At 37.5% G+C, this 19602-nt stretch overlaps 1 protein-coding gene across 9 annotated transcripts in view; it reads right to left on the reverse strand.

Moving 5' to 3' along the window:
- The window catches only part of TCF12 (transcription factor 12), a 165049-nt gene that overhangs the window by 61917 nt on the left and 83530 nt on the right, over positions 1–19602 (reverse strand). For 8 of the 9 annotated variants that reach the window (XM_065642175.1, XM_065642180.1, XM_065642179.1 and 5 more), the window contains exon 7: positions 10930–10994. In XM_065642175.1, the coding sequence (XP_065498247.1) occupies positions 10930–10994 (65 nt within the window). Of the gene's footprint in view, positions 1–10929; positions 10995–12083; positions 12221–19602 lie in introns of those variants that run through there. The other variant, XM_065642181.1, reaches the window with a different exon arrangement.

Here is a 19602-nt window from a genome sequence, read left to right on the forward strand (position 1 = left end):
ATTTTTTATTCCTTCTGCATCAAAATGGCTTTAAAGCACCCGATTAAGACAAATATTTTGAATGAGTCTTTTCCTTCTCTTTTGCAACAGTGGCTTTCCTGCACTGATACCGCATATTGGCAAGACTACAAATTCTGCCTTAGCTTCTGAAAGCGGCACCCTGCTGATGTTGGTGTCCAATCCCTGAGGTTATGCTGGCTCAGCTTGTCTTCGCTCATCCCCCCGGGCAAGGTATTTTTGCGCTGACTGAATTCTAGGAAGGCATTACTAAGCATTGTGATTACAGGTCAGGCTCCCCTCCCTTTGCCTTTGAATCTTTTCGCTACATTATGAAAACAGTAATTTGAACAGCTTCTTTACTGTGATTATACAAAAGCAGAAGGTTTATGGAGAACTGCAAAATGTCAGAAGAGAAGCAGCTGAGGGGTTATTCATCTACTTTTTAATTTTTTGGTACCAGCCTTCCTGCTTTTCTGTACAATTACAAGCATGAGAAGTCACATTATAATAAAAGATTTTATGCTGAATCTTATTTACGGAAGTCAGACTATAAAGGATATTATAAAGCTCAAACTATCCTTGCATCTGTTTCTCCCTCTGCATCTTCAGCAAAATGATTTCAAAATATTTCAGACCATTAGTAGAATGTTTCATGTATATGGTATGGAAGCTGTGCATCTCGTCTCCCACACAGCCAAGAGAAAAATCTCACTCACTTTAAGCACCAAGTAAGAAAATGCACAACATAATGAGGGTTCAAAAACTATCATTAATATAGCTACCAGATATTTGTTAGGACTTAACATGGAGGACCCACGTATTTTCACATATGATCAAGTGAAAGCTAAGTCCAGTACTAGGGTGCTAGTAAATGCATAGACAAGCTTAGGCTACAATCCCCTCCCCTTAATAAATGTTATCCTTCTCTCCCTGCTCTTCAGAAATCGGTGCCATCAGAAGCACTTGCTTCTTGAAGAACGCTCCACAACGCGATCGAAACCAATGGCCAGTTGGATGGTTTTGTTGCACGGAAGAGGAAGCAAAATGGCAAATCTGTCTCTCGCTCCTTTCCATCCACTCTTTGCTCAAGCCAGCGTCCCTCCCAGCCCACCCCAGGCAGCAAATGCCAAGGAACAGGTTGCTTACACCACTCTTATCTCCCCCTTCCCAGTTCTACTCAGCGCCTGTATTCATCCCGAGAGCAGGAATCTGTGCAGATGCAAAGTCTGAGAAGGGACTTTATCTCCCTGTGAAGTAAAAGAGGAACATAAATGGGGGCTCAACATATTACTTATAGATGAAAGGAATAAACACATCTAGAAAATCCAAAGAGCAATCTAGCTCATCCAAACAGACAGGTAAGGCTGGGAGAACTGAGCTGATCTTTTCCCCTTCCTCCAATAACACCATCAATTTGTAACTGAGAAGCACCCAGCTTTGACGCAGTAAGATTAGCTGGAGACAAATAGTAATAGGCCAAAGAAATTGTATCTGTGCTCCATGGTATAACATGCTTTTTGATTCCTTATGCAGCAATGTGTAAGATATTATACATATTGATTGACAGGATATTCATTACCTTAAATACAATCAAACACAATCAAAAATTAAAAGGAGGGAAGAAAATTTGCCAACCCTATAGAGTGTGAGAAAAAGAAGGGCGAAGACAAGTAACAGTTTGTCTGCTTAAGACATTCAAAATGCTCCCCTTTTATAAATAGCATCCCTCCCCCAACTCTAACTAATTCCTAACACCTGCTACCCGCTTCATTCGGGGGATGTCTTCCCTGATTAACTTCAGGTGGTCACCTCCAGCTCTGGAAAAAGAAATCTAGCCTGTGCATAGTACATTTTTACTTTCTAAAACAGTTCTGCAGGCTCCTTATCTGCTGAGAGACAGGAGATATTTCCCCAATAGCACAATAAGTAATTCACTTCTAATCAATCACAATCAAGAGAAAGTTAATATTGCTTGATTTTACTTGAGAAGTAAAATGGACCAAAATAAACTCAAGTTTGGACGTTTCATCTGCCCCTAAACTATATATCCCTGTCCCCATCTCGTGCTTTTAAGACGGTATCAGCTGGCAGAATCCAGAGTCTCTGCTCCCGTTAACATTGTGTCAGCCTTTCCTTCAGAAGCTGCGTTTCTTGAAGATTGATAGCTCAGCTGTAAAAATCTGCTTTAGGGAGACACCTGATATCAAAGCTGTCAGAGAACAGGAGATTAAAAAGAGAAAATTTACAAAAATAAAATCAGTTTGTCAGCTTTAAAGTTATATTGGTATTAAAAACCCCACACGTACAAGCCTTACATGTTTTTCTAATACTTCCATAACTCAGTATTACTGGGATTTAAATAGACATTATGTTCTCCACTGTTTCTAAAACTATGTGAGGATGGAAGAAAAGCAACTAGTGCCACTACTTGCAGTCTTTCTAAGGCTCCACGGATAACTAAAGTCCAGAATATCATGTATTTTTCTGCCTCATTTGAAAGATCCATCTAAAGCATCTTCAAACGTACTGCCAAGAACCCGCAGGAAGAGCTTTCTTGTTGCTGTTTAATAGATATGTTTAAAGAAAAAAAAAAAGGGAGAAAAAAAGAAAAAAGAAAAACAAAGAAAAAAGAAAAAGAAAAAAGAAAAAAAAGAAAAAGAAAAGAGGGTCCATAGCTGATGCAATATGGCCTCTTTTATTGGCAAAGGAAATTCTATTTTTTTTTTAGAAAACTATAAAATGGTAGCCCCTCTATAGCATCTATGCATTTTTATAATTAGCATGTTTAAAGTATGCATAATTTTCCTTATTGTACACAATTACATTGAAGTGTATATTCTGTATATATCTATTTTTAGAAGATCTAATTTCAAAACCTGAAGTTTAATTTAAAAAAAAAAAAAAAAAAAAAGGCCTGAAGGGATCTGAGATACACTAGACGGTTTAGCCTGATACCCTCCAGAGAGTTATCCATACTCTAGCATCCCTTTTGCCACAATATTACTACTTCTACTGTCTGCCACCTGAGTGTGACCTAAATATGTCTATTTCCAACCATTCCTGAGACAAACTATCTACATTTTTCTATTAATTTAAACCCTTTCATGAGTTCCCTATTTTGTTTTAAATCTTTTCAATAACACCACAATATCATAGGAACAGATGGCACATCCTCAACACAGAGTAACTATCTAATTATTTCTCTCAAGGATGCCAAGTAGGGATAGAAGTCTTAGAGACAAGCAATAAAGAAGTTTCAGGATATGAACAGAATTCCTGCAGGAAGAAATTAAAACTGCAGAACACTGAATGTGTGCAAGGGGGCTTCAACACGCAAACTGCAGACACACATCAGGTTGCCCAAGAAGAACCTATGAAGTACTCACTGGCCCTACAAAGAAACACCCAATATATTTGTTCTACACAGCTATCCATTACTTCATTCATCTTCCAGCAAGACATGTAGTGCTCACTATTCTGTGACACAAAATGCCACAGTAAAGCATGTTAGTGGTGCTCTAGTACGGCGGCCCTTGCACTGAAGTAACGACTGGTTAAAAACCTGGCCAAGCACCCACAGAGCAGCCGCAGAGTCGTGCTGCTGTTTGGGGCTACACCTGCGGGTCGAGAAAGATTTGTTGGGAAGCTTCCATACACATCCAACCACCCACCATGTCTTAAAATGCGATGTGCTACAAATACCTTTTTCTTCTTTGACTTACACATTTAGTGACATCTCAGCTGTCAGATACCACTAAAACACTGCTCTATTCCACTACTCACAATCACTCATTTCCTTCACTCCTGCCACTTCCAAGTTTTTTGTTCTTACAAAACGTATTTCAAATTACATTTTTCATGCTGTTCTTTGCTTTTCCATTTTTGTCAGTAAATCTCATTTCTGCTTCCCGCACACATTTTTATACACGCTTACCTCCTCACATTCGCATTTTTGTCTGTATGCTTATTCTCCAGCTGTTTAATATTACCTGATGCTTTACTGAAAAAATAAAATGAGTTAATCCTGTCCATTATATTATTTACACATCTTACAATTATATGGTTTATGAACAAATTAAAAATACTTTTAAGTTGGTGCTATTCAGTTCTATTAATTTTTCTCTGTGCAGCAAGTTGGTATCTACGTCCTGCTATGGAACCTTGTTTTCACTCTTGCTTGCATATTCCTCACCACCTTATCAGTAATGCAAACAGCTTGCTATTTTTGCCTGTGCACAGTATGAGCACAAGCTTTTATGTTCTCCCTACACAACTCAAATTTCTGGAGTTCTACCCTTATTGTACTTCTTCAACCTGTGAGATTAGCTGTTCGAGAGAACGTGCTCTGAGATACTACTCTCCCCAGCATCGCAGGATTGTTCTTTAAATTTGCATTTGGCTCATACTTTAAAGCCTTTTTAAATTTGAAAGAGGCAAATTACTGACTATGCAAAGGCAGAGTAACATACACTTGCAAACATTTCTTTTGCCAAAGTGATCATCTGTTAAATTGCCCAAGAAATTGGTCCTAAAGGCATTTTGTGTTCTTACAGTGTGTTAGTTAAGTGACTTAGAATTTTTTTGCACAAAAATTAAACAAACTTTTCAGTTTGTGAAGGATGTAACAACTAATACATGTAGTTTTCATGCTCGTAAATTTGTTCTTTAATACATTACTAATTTTGCAGACAACAAGATGCAGCTTAGCTGGGTAAAGGTCCACATTAAATTGTGAAGAAAGTTTTTTTTACGTCAACAAATGAAGAAAGCTCACAAATTTTTGCTAAAAAGCCAACAGTATGAATTCCAGTTGCTAAATATCAATACTGTGTAAAATTCTGTAATATTTTTTCAGCACAAGTGAGGCATACACAGATCTAGCTTTCTCTGACTTGCACCCAGATGAGGGGAATGTTTCTATGTTGAATCATCGCAAAGGCGGAAGATGGACGACTTTGTCCCAACTTTAACAACCAGTGAGAAGTCAGCTATTTTTTTATCCAAGGTACTACACAACTAACAGCATACATTTCAAGTCGTTTAAGAAACACAAAACATGCTCTGAAAATGCACAAAGGTCACTGTCTTAATATTCCAGTGAAGCTTTTTTTTTTCCCCGATAAAGAAGAAAGTGGTAAATCCCGAAAAGTTGTCTGAAATTACGTCTTAATATGTTTACTTGAAGTATATTCCCATAAGGAGCCCTAAGCATGGTGCTAATGTGCATAAAATGTTAGTCATACTGCAAAATTCAGGGTAATTTAATAATGCCTGATGTGCCTTACATCATGTTGCAATGATGCAATAATATGCTGCTAAATGAGTCACCTCACATTAGCTTCAGAGCAATAGCAGAGCTGATGGCTATTGAAGGGAAAATGCTGTAGCAACATTACTGGAAACATTGATAGACCAGCTTTCTATTGGATTTTTTTTCTTAATCCAAAAAATAAAGATTCTGAAGCAGCCTTATTTATTGCCAATAGGCACAAAACTTATATCATAATAGTAGCAGAAGTTAGTTTAAAATTCATCTGCCACTACTAAATAAAATATATATAAAATACATAGTATCATATACATTCTTCATATTCTCTCTATGTAGTACTATTTCATACTGCCTGAAATATATAGTAGCATATGTATACATATCATGTACTGTACAGATCAGTAGGTATTTTATGCAGTATTATATATATAATTCTACATAGACTAAGAGGAATGTATTTAGTAAATATAATCCATAGCTCCTCCCAGTATTCCTGTATTCTACAGCTTTATCAAACTTTTAAAAAATGACTTTTATAACATTTAAAGTGTCTCATCATCATATAGAACATACAAATTAGTTAGAAAAATAAATTAAGATATGTGTCTTTATAGGAAGGAGGTTACACCTTAAACAAAACCTGGTGAATGCATTTTTAGTTCTTGCCCAATCTCAACTACATTTAGCACTTGATTTTATCTCCTTTCTTGCACATAGGATATTGCGTGGACTTGAAATGATTACAAAGGCAGGGTAAATGTGTTATCTTCGCATGTAAAAAAGTCCATGATGTCTATTTTTCACGCGTGATTATTTAAAATTAAACCAGAACATTAAGGGGACAGTCAGAAATAATTTCCTATCTTCAGCCTAGTGATGGCCAGCGGGGAGAGCCGGCCTTGGCCAGGCGCACGAGAACACGCAGGGCTTGGCTACCGGAGCGGCCCCCGCGCTGCTGCCAATTAGCCGGGGCGCTTCCCGGCTCTTGGGGATACAGTCAGCTTCTGTGAAGACCCACAGAAACAATTAGAAGAATTAGTCTAGCGGCTACACATGTATTGCACATTTATCTCAATTTCACTTTGAAAATAGTGCCGATTCCTGGCTTTCTTAGAGCTCAGACCTGTCAAAGCAACGTGCAGTGACAGCTGGGTACCTTTTTGATGATATTGGAAATGGGAGCCATTCCTTCAATATCTGATGTCTAATCTTGTTTCTTTTACAGAAGCAACGGTTTTCAGTATTAAATTGCACAATTGTAAAGAAAACCCTTTTATTACAAGAATCTCCCTGAAAACTTAATCTCTATCTGATTTAACATTTGTGAAGCGATGCCCTTCCCAAATCTGCAATGACACAGCCAACAGGAAGGGTGGAATCCCCCCAAAAATCACAAACCCCCACTACTCCCATTCAAAGACACAAATAGAGACATTGTGTCAAGCCACATGGCATCGCATTTCATTCTGATAGCAAAATGTAGTTTTTACATTGCTTCAAAAAGTTGTCAATGCTTTGTCCAGGTAAAAGTTTTGACATTTATTTAAACCAGCTCTGCATAAGCCTTGATTTGTCATCTTATCCATCCATTTAGAGTCTATATACTCTGTGTAAAGACTGGAGAGAAAAAAAGGCAGTAAGATTTGGAAGGGTGCAGAACATAGTGAGGACCTGTCAGAAGAAGAGTATGCAGTAAAGTACAAATAAAGCCAAAAAAAGGGAGAGGATTCAGAATTTGATTGTGAAGAACTAGACAAGCACAGGTTTTAATGTAGCACACAAACATACACCATTAACCTTGTTAACACTAAACCACATAAAAAACACAGCGTAAGACAAATACAACTACCTTACTCAACACTGTTATTTGAATGAATGGGCCCAGTGCAAGAGTTATACTCTAGGATGCTCCTTTTTGGCTTGCTTGAAACACCTGATGGAATTAAAACCTGAAAGTATGCACTTCTCATTTAGTAAAATATTCATCAATTAGCTATATTTACATTATTGTGACTAAATGTTATACCTGAATCCAATTTCATTACCTAAGTTCCTCAGATTTTTAAGCTACACTGAAAAATCAATCATACAAACTCCTACAGCCTGTAGGTAGCTGACAGTCCACACAAATCACTGATTAGATCATTTTCAGTCATGGGTAAGAAGTGATAGTAAGAGTCTTAAGCATTTCAGTTTACAGCAATCTTGAAAAATTTCATTCCGTCCCTCTGTAAACTTAATAGGAGGTAAAAATTAAAATTCGTCATACACCAACCCCATGTTAGTAATACCATTTACACTAATGACATATGGAGAGAACTTCAGTAAGAGAAGAACAGATTAGAGTGTGTTTGGAGAAGTATTTGCAGTTCATCTGTATCCCATAAAATATTCCAGAGACTGCTTCTTGCCATCCTTGCAATTTCAGAAACCTTAGTCTTTGAAAACTCATGATTTGGAGGGAGTGCAGAGACTGGGGTTGGTTGGTTTGTCTGTTTTTCCAGGGAGGAACAAAAGCAGTGGCTTGTAATTCCTCAACTATTTAAATTTCATTTTTTGGAAGAATACTGGAAGAAATAGACTGCAAATGCCAGATGACAATGAAGAAGTGATATGGATTCAGCTGGAATAAACTACATAAAACCAATCTCATTTCCTTCTCAGCATAAGAGGTGTTTTAACAAGGCTGAACTACTTTCACATTTCACAGATGAACTAAGGAACCAAGGACAACTAGAAGTACTGCTGAATACAGAGCATAGCTGTTTAAAAAACAGTATCTAGGAGTTCATGATCAACACTGGGTGAATGTATTAACTGAGACTTTACAGGCATCTGTTTTGGACATCATTCAACCTTTTAATTAGGGACTGGAATGAAAAATGAAGACCACATTTACTGAACTCACACAGCAAATAACCCAGAAGGATCTACAAATGCAGTACAAGTCTGGAATTCAAAATTGTACTGACAAATTTAGAGAAGGTAGAAGCAATGTGTTAAGAAGTAAATACATTTTGGCATATGGAACCCGTAAAGTGAAAAATATAGGCTGAGGAATGACAAACTTGCCAGCATTACCACAAGAAGGTATAGGGAAGTTTGAGACCATCACCAATCAAACAAGTATCAAAGACTGCATATTGGTTATGAAAAAGGCAAATACCACATGGCAAAAAATTAACAGTATTGTCAGAAAGATCCAGGAAATTTCTTTTTGCCATACTGGTTAAGGCCTTAGGTGAGGTACTTCACCTAGTTTAAAATGCTCCTACTGGAGAATATCTGGAGCAGAACAGAAGCTTTTCTACCAATATTTCCATCTGACATAGACCCTTCTACATTTCCGCTATCAGAAATATACCTGTACCATACGCACACCAATGTAAAAATTAACTCTGTTTGTGTCTTATCTTTTCTAAGGACTCCCTATCATCTTAAGAATCTACCAGACTTGCAGCCTGTACAGACTTAAGAGTACAGATCCTTCTCTGTGCCTACTGTCCATAAGACAAGAGTTAGATGCTTTAATTACAATGATATTTAGATAAGGCATCAGGAAAACTTTTAAAGTACATTTAAGTAATAGAAAACAAGACCCAGTGTGGTCATGCAGTCTCCTCCATCTCTAGAGGTTTGTAAGAACTGACTATACGAGCATCCGTCAGGAACAATGCAGCTGGTTCTTCATTCCGATTGTCAAAATGACCTCTCAGGATTTCTTTCGAACTTCTTTTCTATGATTGCTTTCAAACATTGTAGCTACGATGAGAGCTGTATTTCAGACACTGCCATAGATTTATGACAAATGTAAAAAACAAACCCCAAAAGATTCAGAAATCTCACCAGGTTCCAAGTTAGCAAATGATTTCAAACACTGTCAGATTTAACTGATAAGATCAAATCGAAGTACAAACTGTAACTTATCACATAAATTTAAATGGAATGAGAATTTAACTGAAAGTTAACTCTATAATTTTCTATTATCCTGAATATAAAACAACAAAAAAAGATATACATACAAAAACATTTTTCCATATACTAAAAACATTTAAGAAAGAAGAAATGTGGGAGAAAAAAATACTAGGAAGCATATCAAAGGAATAAACAGAATTAGAAGTGATGTTAAATAGAAACAAATATGTATAAGATTCTGGCTTTAAAACAGCTACATGTAAAAAATTAATATTAAATGGTACTATATAAAAACAATTAGGAGATATAAAAGAATCTTCCTCAGTGAGAAGCCAAACAACAGAAATTACATTCATTACTGCAAAGCTAAACAGAATTTCATGCAAAGTTAACATAAACCCATTTTCCAATATAGAACATTAACTTAATGAAAGTAACATGGAAATTAATTTGCTCCCAAACTAATGTCAAGTTTAAGTTACCATATTAAAACACGGTACAGATGGAGTTATTTGAACAATACTAATAACATTAATACAATATTTTACTGTCTAGACTGGCAATAATGTGAAGTCCATAACTTGAACTTAAAGAGCTATACTGCTTTTTGTGAAAATGTTACTGAAAGCTCAGCTGCAATTACAAGTAAGTCTTTGTTCATCACATTTGTGTTGCAGAGAAGCAGTAAAGGCTGTGAGAATGAGCCTTTCTTAATAGGGGAAGCAATGTCAGGTCTGCATTGCCACATGGCACTGCCCATTTACCCTTCCCAAACTACTAGTTAAAAGACTCAAAACCAAGATGTCAAACTCATGTGCTAAGTTTTATCACCCAGAAGAAAGATATTCCTGAACATATCAGTTCAAAGCAAGTAGTCTACTTACAGTAAAACAAAAGAAAAATAAAATCCTCTTTGAGAAAACAACCATAACAAATTAATTTCTTAGAATTAAAAACGTATTATTTAAATCTCTGTCAACAAAACCAGAGTGTAATCAAATGCTGATTATACTTTTTAAACATTCAAACTTCCTGTACATTCAAAACAGACTTTTAAACAATGATCGAGAGTATCCTTAATGTGGCTCATTAGAAATAACATGGAAGAAATCTTCACTCTACAATGAAGATTTAGAGACATATGAAGAAAGTTTTCTTAATTAAAAACCACATAATCGAAGACACAAAATAACACAGTATTACACTGGATAACCTAATTTTTACAAATTGAAAGCCTAGTAACACTGTTTTTCTTAAAAAATGCACATCATCTCCACTAAGAGACAAATTATACGTGAAAAATCAGAGTATGACAGACTAATCATGATATGCAGCCAGGACTGGTCTGCAGTTCTGTTTGCAGACTTGGAGAGAGGAATAAATAACTGCAAAGGGTAAGAAAACTCATTTCACAATTATTTGTAGGAAAGTTGTGATACACACGACTGAAGCACATTGCCCAATGTGCTCAGACTAGTAACAATCTCACTTTTACTACAACATAGGACTTCATGCTCGTGAGCTACAGAACCAGTTCCATGTGTACATGGCAAAAGTGCCTCCTCTAAGTGGGTGTCCGTACGTAAGTGCAAAGCAATTTGACCACACACAACCCAGAAAATTTGTTCTGCAAATTGTAGAACACATTCTTGTTTATGATGTTTGGTAGCCTGACATGTTCAAGTAACTTAAACTAAATTTTAGTTCAGATTATTACATTTGCTTTCAATCATCACTACACTTACTTGACAGCCTGGTAACCCCGTATCTCTGCCATACAATGGAAACGGACCTCTATCGGAGGCTTTTCCTATAAAAGACAGACATTTGAAATTAGGTTATTTTAAAATCTGCAAGATAGCTGCATCAGTTGTCCTTATATATGCAATTCAGAAAATCTGTTAGCATCACAGTAAATTTACAAAAATTAAGTTGCATTAGTAGAAGTAGGTTTATATACACCTGCGTTTAACACAGTAAAACAGCTCTACTGCAACAGATGACATACTTGCCTAATTCCATTTCTTATGTAACTGATCAGTAAAAAAAGAACTACTGCAATTTTTTATTGTTATAAAATATCGCTATCAGCATGCTTAAATAAAAAGGGCAAGAGTCCATTTTCGCTTCCATTATCAATGAGCAATAGAGACACTTGTAGACATTTCTCCATCCTACATGCAAGTAACACATAGCTGGTATCATCTTGGGTGATGAATATACTAAGCAGTAAAATAAATCCAACAAAACCACATGAGAAGTGAACAAAAACTTCAGTTCAGAAGAAAAACAGAACAAGAAAACCTACACCAAACTTAAACCATGGCTGAATCATTCAGCTCTTGACACTCGTCCCTTAAATCCTTAAAAATCCCTGCATTTCACAGACATTCCAATTGGGTACAAAACTCAAGCAATACAACTGGTCAAGAGAGCAAAACACTCTTCTTTTCTGCCCTACAAGCAATATTTGTCTATAGGTAGCACATAGGATGGCTGCCCTCTGACATTGCTCGTGTCTCGCAACCTCAGATCACAATGTATCTGTCAATTCCAGAAAAACTACTCGGTGCCATATTTGTTGGTTATGCCACCAAACTGGCAGGTTTGTACATTAAAACTCAGTGTGAGAGTTCTGCAGTAGGGCTCACAAGTTTATCAATCAACATGTAAAAAAAAAAATATATATATATCTCTCTCTCTCTCTATTGAATAGAAGTCTCTGCTGAACAATGGCAAGAATCAGACAGTCACCAAGTACGTGCATAACGGAAAACACCAAGTGCACACGCCTGCCCCAATTATGACAGAGAAATAAGAAATGCCCCATAACACCAATCCAAAGGTAAGCACTAACAAACCATGATAGCCATCTATTTGAAAAGGAATGTCATCTTACCCAACTAGGCATTCCCTTTCCTAAGCAATTCATATGTCATCCAGTCCTCAATAAGAAGAAAAAGTAGCCTTTCTTACACATTCCCATTTCAGTGCTAAATAGCTTCACGCTACTGCAATTGCACTTCCAGAACAGGACCTCCTTTGCTGTTGCTGATTTTTTTTTTTCTCTTTACCAAAAATCCCTAAATGTCATTCTGTAAGAAGAAAAACTAAAGTCTGCTTATTGTTCATTTTAAAAAGTACATGTTGTATAAATAGAGAGGAAGAGGAAGTTTGACTCTCTTGGAACAACATCTCTGCCAGATTACAATCTTGATAACTGCAGGTAGCCTGGTCAACAATAGTTTGCTTGAAAAATGGCAGCTCCGCTGTAACAAAGGGAGGAAAAAAGTTAACATTTTTCTGCTGAAGCAATTTGCCTCTAACAACTATCAGGCACGAAGCAAATAAAATACCTAGCATGCAAAATTATATGAAGTAGGATGAATCATGCTGTTCATATTAAACCAGACTCAGCATTTTCCTTCCAGAAAATGAGAATCTTATACTAGATGATAAACAACTCTGACTGAAGTATGCAGTATTTCAGGCAAGCTTTAAAACAAATATTTGTACAAGAGTCAATTACAGAGGCTAGAAAAATTATGATGTAAATTATGGTTTGTGTAGCAAGCAAGAAATCGTCAGATAAGAATGCATAAAATCATGTCATTTAAATGTTATCACTTAAAAAGTTTGGCAGGTTCATACTAAAGGAAAAAAGCTGACTAGAGTAGTCCAATCTATAGTATTAATCAATTCGGTTCTAAGAAATCATCAAGAGAAGTCAAGGCTGCCTGACGCTGTGCTGCCTAAATATTTATCAAGAATTAGAGCTGGAGGAAACAAACATTTAAGCTGTGTTCAAATGGCTAAGCTCTTCAACGAAGGGTTTGGAAAGTGACCTAGGATCAACTTCAAGATGGTGCCTTTCATAGAGTCTCTAAACACATCTCCAGCGCAAGCACCGAGATACGACTCTGAAACCTGCCATAGTGTCCGGGTGTTAAAGGTACCCACTTTTAAACAACAGCAACCAACAGGTGCACCCTCAGAAACACACTGAGCCCACGCTCAAGTCCTGTTCCTGGTGGAACCGCAGCCTGTTGTCGCTTTGGCAGGAGCGGAGCGCTGTGCGGCAGCACAACCTCCACCTGCACACAGCATAGGGCCGGGAGGGAGCAGGTGGGCTGGCCCAGGCACCGCTGCTCAGGACACAAGAGGCAGCACTCCAGCAGCAGCCCCTGAAGCTTCACTGATACTCCATCAAGAAAGGTTTCCCAGCATCACGCTGTCTGGCAGGATCACGGCATGGTTTCACTATCAACACAACGGAAAATTGAAAGAGAATTGACGACAAATCGCCTGTTGTCATTTCATCACACTTCAGCTGCTCCGGTCTAGGCACTATGTTCACTATTGAAAGCCTTAAGCAAGCTGTCACAGGTACTGTTTATGTATCCATAGAAAGAGAAAACACTTAGCAACTACTCCACGTAGTGACTCAAGTACGTGAAAGGTGGGTAATATCAAGTTTGAGAAGATGACGCTTCCACACTGGTTTAACTGGTAGGTCTCATACATAGTGTCTTATCAATGCGTGGGCAGTCTCTGGCATCTATTGAAGTTCAAACGCACAGCCAGATATATCAAAGCAGAATCCCTTTGCTTGTTTTTAGTTTATCAAATACTTTGCTTAATTTTTCAGACTCTCTACAGATTGACAGAAGAGCATAAAAATGTGGAGGGTACTGTAAAAACCAGACTGGAGTACCGGTGTTTACAAGCATGCAAACTTTAAAAATACAGTGACACTGAAAGCCAAAGCAGACTCTAACATGTCTTGCAGGTTTACTCCACCAGATTTGCTGTTGAGCGTGTTATACCTGCCATCTGATCATATCCTCTCTACCCTCTCTCAAGAGGGTCTTGTCTCAGTGCTCACTACACAGATGGCAATAGTATGTTTTTTATTATAGCTGGAAATTCAGAAATACTGATGCTCAGCATCAAGGAGACATGAGGAAGCTCACTACAGCACCTGACATGAACTGGAAGAAGGAGAGGGGTATGCAGCCGCACTAGTAAATGACAAAACCCTTACTGAATGTTTTAATTTGCACAGACTTGTGTAAACATGGCTGTAAGTTAGTGTGTAGACATACCAGCTGGGAAGGTAAAGTAATGCCCAAATGAAATTTATGTCCTCCTCGGATCCTACTTTTTTTTTTTTTTCCACAAAATACTCATGAGAATTAATGCAACTTTGGCCAGTTTTCTCAACCTCAATATCTCCCAGAGCTGTGCAGTAGGGCTTCCTATACACGGCTATTGTGAATCATCAGCTCCTTGAACACCTTTATCACAGGCCTCCTAACTCAAATGTTTCAGAAGTTATGTGCTGTCATTTTAGAAGCAAAATCTATGCCTTGCTTACAAAGAAAGTAGCATCATGGTAAACTTCTCTTCAGGTTAATATAGATGGCTCTATATCCCACAGTTTTGTCATCCAACCAGATTCGAACTAAAGCAATGGACGTTTAAAAAAATAGAGTTGTTTATATACAGAAATCTTCAATCTGCACAGATCAAGTCACAAGGCATTAGAATCTTTTAATAACTTGGAATGAGTTTGTATTTTATTTTGGTTTAGTAAGTTTCATGTGTTTTCATCAACAAAAACTTCACTGACCTAATCACTACCTAACAGGCTTAAAGCCCAAGGACTATGGAGTTAAAAGAAACTAAACCAACAAAATCCCACTAAGCATTTTGAACCACAAGTATTTCCTAACTTCATAAACTTAAAACCTTGGCACATTCTGTGCCAATTCAAACATTAATAGGCATTTAGTAAATAATTATTTTTCTCTTGCATTCACTTGTCTAAATGTGATATACTCGCCACTTAATATAGCTTTTGAATACTGCGCAAGGAATTGTATTCCATGATAAACCTATCTGTGTAACAGCTGTGCAGCCTAAATACTCTTAACACAGAATGAACTGAAACAGCACGATGCAAAGTGATAGCGAGCTGAAAACAGCACCGCATTAACTTGGATGAGGACTACTTCAGAGAATGTGCTATAAATGCCTGCCAGTAGTAAACCAGCCTTTTCCCACTGCTTCTAGATAATGCTTGGTTTATGAGAGGATGATAGAACATAACCCTGCAAAAAACTACTTAAATTCCCGCAGAATTAACCCTTCACAGACTAAAGATCTTTCTATGCACTGCTAAGAACTTACTTGGTTGGAAATGTGGAAAGCACCAAGATTTTTTAATGGAGCAATGTTTATCATCCAGCATGAATACTAGAGCGACCACAGCCGGCAGCTGCTCTGTTTGTCAGCCATGAAGTATGTCTGCCCCACTTGGACAGAGAATCATCTTTCAGCCCATCTTCAAGGAGTTTCTAATCATAATTTCATCATTGATAACACTGTTAACCGGTCACAACTGACCTACCCAAAAGTCAGTTTTTAACAAAACATTGTGGACACCTTTCAGGGTGGGGTGGGGTTTTTTTAAGTTATTAAACTGGTGTTGGTAGATTTGGCTAGAAATCAGTTTTCATACCGTGTTCTCCCCATCCACACCCAGTAACAAAGTTTCCAGCAACAAAATACGTGTCTTTGCTACCCACAGAAATAATACATTTGAATAATTTTTCATATGCAGATCCAATCTAACAAGGAACAAGCTGCAAAAGCTATACTCGCAAGCACACACGGATGATCCAAGAAAAACATTCAAAGTAAATATTTTTTACAACTCTTAATATCACTTTCCAACTTAGCACAAAATAGAAAGAAAGTATGCAAGATCTGTAGAATAACATCCTTGCTGCCTCCAGTACATGCTCATTCTTTATCTTTCTAAATTTTGTTGGTGTTAAAAATTCTTATTCAGTCTGGTGAAAAAATTTACGTTTGATTAGAACACAGACCCAGTCTTGCTCCTACGATTTGGTGTGCTGCCTTCTTCTTAGAGGCAAGACCGACTGACACATGCAGCCGTAAAAGTTCTACTACATATCTAGACATTTCCCACAGCACCTGAGGAATCATTTCTTCCTCTTCTGCTGCTACACAGGCCTACTCAGTAATAGAGGCTGTGAGTTTTAATATATCTTATGCCTACAATCTTATGTCTAATATTTTGAATGTACATAATACATATGTATATACTGTGAATACATATAAGAAAATTGCACACCATTTTCCTTATAATACTTGCAACTAAAACTCATGGACACGAAGCAGAGATCTGAAGCAACACAACTTGAAGAAAGTGCTTAAAAGAGATGACCTGGTATTCTCTCCACAGCAGCGCAGTGCTCCTGGCTGCCTGTGCGCAGCCGCTGCTGCTGCGCTGGGCTGTGCAACGAGGCAGCGCCAGCAAGCGCAGCTGCCCGACCCGCACGCTCCTCCTGCTCAGCCCAAGCCAGATTACTCACTCCGCTACAACCAACCAAGCAGCAACACAGGAAAATGCCAAGTGCAAGTGAGATTAGTGATGAACTACAGGACTCCTACAAAGGTGAGTGATTAGCAGGTCCCCAGACATAATCACTTTCTTAACCCAGCCTTTATCTCATCACACACTCCATCTTGGTTCAGTCCCTTCTGACTGCAAGCAGCTTCCCAATCGATAACCCCTCAAGTCTTGCAAACTCATCCACACTGTCTTACCTTTTAGTAAAGCAGTCAAACCTACATCATTTTAATTGTCTGCAAACTCCAATACAAATTTTGAACCTTAAGATTAATAACTAACTCATACATAACAAAATCGTGCTACTGGAAAATTTTGTAATACCATAAGAGAAGAAGAAATACAAACATTTAACCAGGAATGCCATGCCCAAGTGAGGATCAGCAATGCGGTTTATACAGGTAATCATAAGAATGTTGGCCTATGTCTTCTTGAAGAATGGATAAGGAAATGGTATGTACAGACTGTGACTAGTAGAAAAAAAAAATTGCGTTATTTTAGATTGGGGGGGGTTGCCATACTGTGACATCTTCTAAAACAAATTTTCCCAGACAGAAAAGGTTTAGCAAAGCTTGGTTTTAATACCAAAGATTTGCCTCCTACTCCTTTCTTTGGTCAAAATTTTGAAAGATGATCCTACAGAACAACTCTAACAATCTGCAAGAACTAAAAGATTATGGTTTTGAATGAGATTTATGGGATTTAAGTGTCCAGTCCCAGGTCTGCCAGAAACCTCCTAGGATTCTCCATGCCATAAATTCTCATTGGGAAGGTAGCATTATACTTTTGCTCTCCAGTCCAATTATTTATTTGTCTTATTTGGAGCAAGAACTGTTTTTCGTATCTAAATGATGCAAAATGTGGAAATTCTGAAGCTGGAATTACCTGGAATCAACCTCCCACTTTTAACTGCTACAATTTAGGAACAATGCTTTAGGCAGCAAATGCTAAATTCTTGCTCAGTTGACATTTGGACAGGATCATCCAGAAAAAAAAAAATTTCATTGTGCTTTCCAAAGATTAGAAAAGTTCAGAGCTTCTTTTATATTTATAGTTGTTCAGGCGTTTGCAGATGTCTTTGGCTGTAAGAATTCTACTGATTGAACTGACCAGGCAATAAATCCCAGCATACATCTTTTAAGATGTTAAACACAGAAGTCAAGGGATTTCTCACAACTTCTTTAACGCAATATTTTAAAAAGAAATAATGTCAGTGTGTGAAGTGGTATTAAAGAACCTGCTTCCCAAAGACATGCTTTTGACACTTTCATACCATTGATTTGTACATACTTCTAAGAAAATAGGGAATATTTTGTCAGTTTGCAGAGCACTGCACAGATCTTGCAATATAAAAACAATTTATTAATGTTCTTACGTACTTCACATACACAGGAGGTAAGGGTGGCCTAAATTCCACATTATATTTGGATTGACTCTATGAACTTGTAATTTATATGCTCATGTCAAACAAACATTTCTGTTCCATAGTGGCTGATCCATGATGGCTCCTTCCTCAGTGCTATTCCTGTCCCTCCACTTCCCAGGCTTAAACCATGTGAAATAACAAACCTAATGTTTGCAAGGCTAAAAGGGACTGAAGTCTCTGGCAGGAAGATGCACTTCAGTAACTGAAGGCAAGAGGAAAAGAGGGAGTACAAACCTCTTAAATGAAGAAAGAACTTGTTTCTCCTCCTCCCCCAAGCCTACGTGGGCAAGTATTTGTGAACCAAGTAATTCTCGAATAGTTGTTTAGTGTACTTAGTTTCCATTCTCCACTACTATGTCTCCCCTAGACTAACCTTACCGCAAATAATATTACTGTTCTATTAACCTGTTAATGTGTGCTATACATAGACAGATTATCCAGTGGGAGAAACAGACTAAAAATCACCACACTAAAAATTGACTCAGGATGAGGGAAATCAGGGATGTACAATATCCAGAAGACAATAACCAAATTGAGTATGCATATGAATACACACACCACCACACAGGTGACAAGAAGGCATTTTATCCCATGCAGTTACCCATCTCACCTATCCACCTCATGTATTTCTAGAGTATTCAAGTGTCTTCACTTTGTCTATTAAAATATTTCTCCCTTTACCGTCTTCCTCAGCTCATCCCCAAGGGATTTAGTTAAACAAAGTTGCTGCTTACAACTAACTTGAAAAGCATCCTTTGCTCTCCTGGTGTGGAATTTGTCCCAGATCTAAGGACAAAAATGACTCATCTTCTATCAGTGACTTTAAACATCAAGTACATTCTTAAGTCTAAAGTCAAGAGGATTTTATAATTGGAAATTAATAGAGAATCCACACTTTACAACAAAATGCTACACCTGTTTCTGATTAAAAGATTATTTTGGTGACACTACTTGCTACAAATTGCTAAATTATATATATGTGAAATTATATAAAATTTTAAAAATAGTTACTTCTGTAGGCATCTACAGCTCTTCTCACCATCCAAGACCTATTAATTCTCATTAAACTTGAAAAGCCAGCTTTGTCGAAAAAGAAAGATTGCCCCCTCACCCTTTCTCTATATAAACACAGGTACCAAACATGGCAACCATTTATAACCATCCTCCATAAGGCAACTGGCATACAACAGTTGTACAAAAGTTCTGACAGTTCTTATCTGGATGAGTTGCATAACTTATTCAAGCTTCACCCTTGACAGGCAATACAGGCATCCCAATCACACAGAGACAAGTCTGTAAATCAGGTATTCCCAGACTGTGGTCTCCAGCCTGGCAGTAGCTGCTAGACTAGGGGGAAAACAAAACAAACACACACACACAACACCCCAACCAACACAAAACAAATATAAACAAACCCCAAATACCTATTAGATGCTAAAACAGATTTCAGAAGAACACAAAACATGTTAAGTGAGTGTTTTCCCAGTATTACTGCTTCAAGAGAACAATTTCTGCAGGCACCACAAAGTAACCAAATTATCTGTTAAAACA

Source organism: Caloenas nicobarica, chromosome 10, assembly GCF_036013445.1.
Source record: "Caloenas nicobarica isolate bCalNic1 chromosome 10, bCalNic1.hap1, whole genome shotgun sequence".
Taxonomy (NCBI): Eukaryota; Metazoa; Chordata; class Aves; order Columbiformes; family Columbidae; genus Caloenas; species Caloenas nicobarica.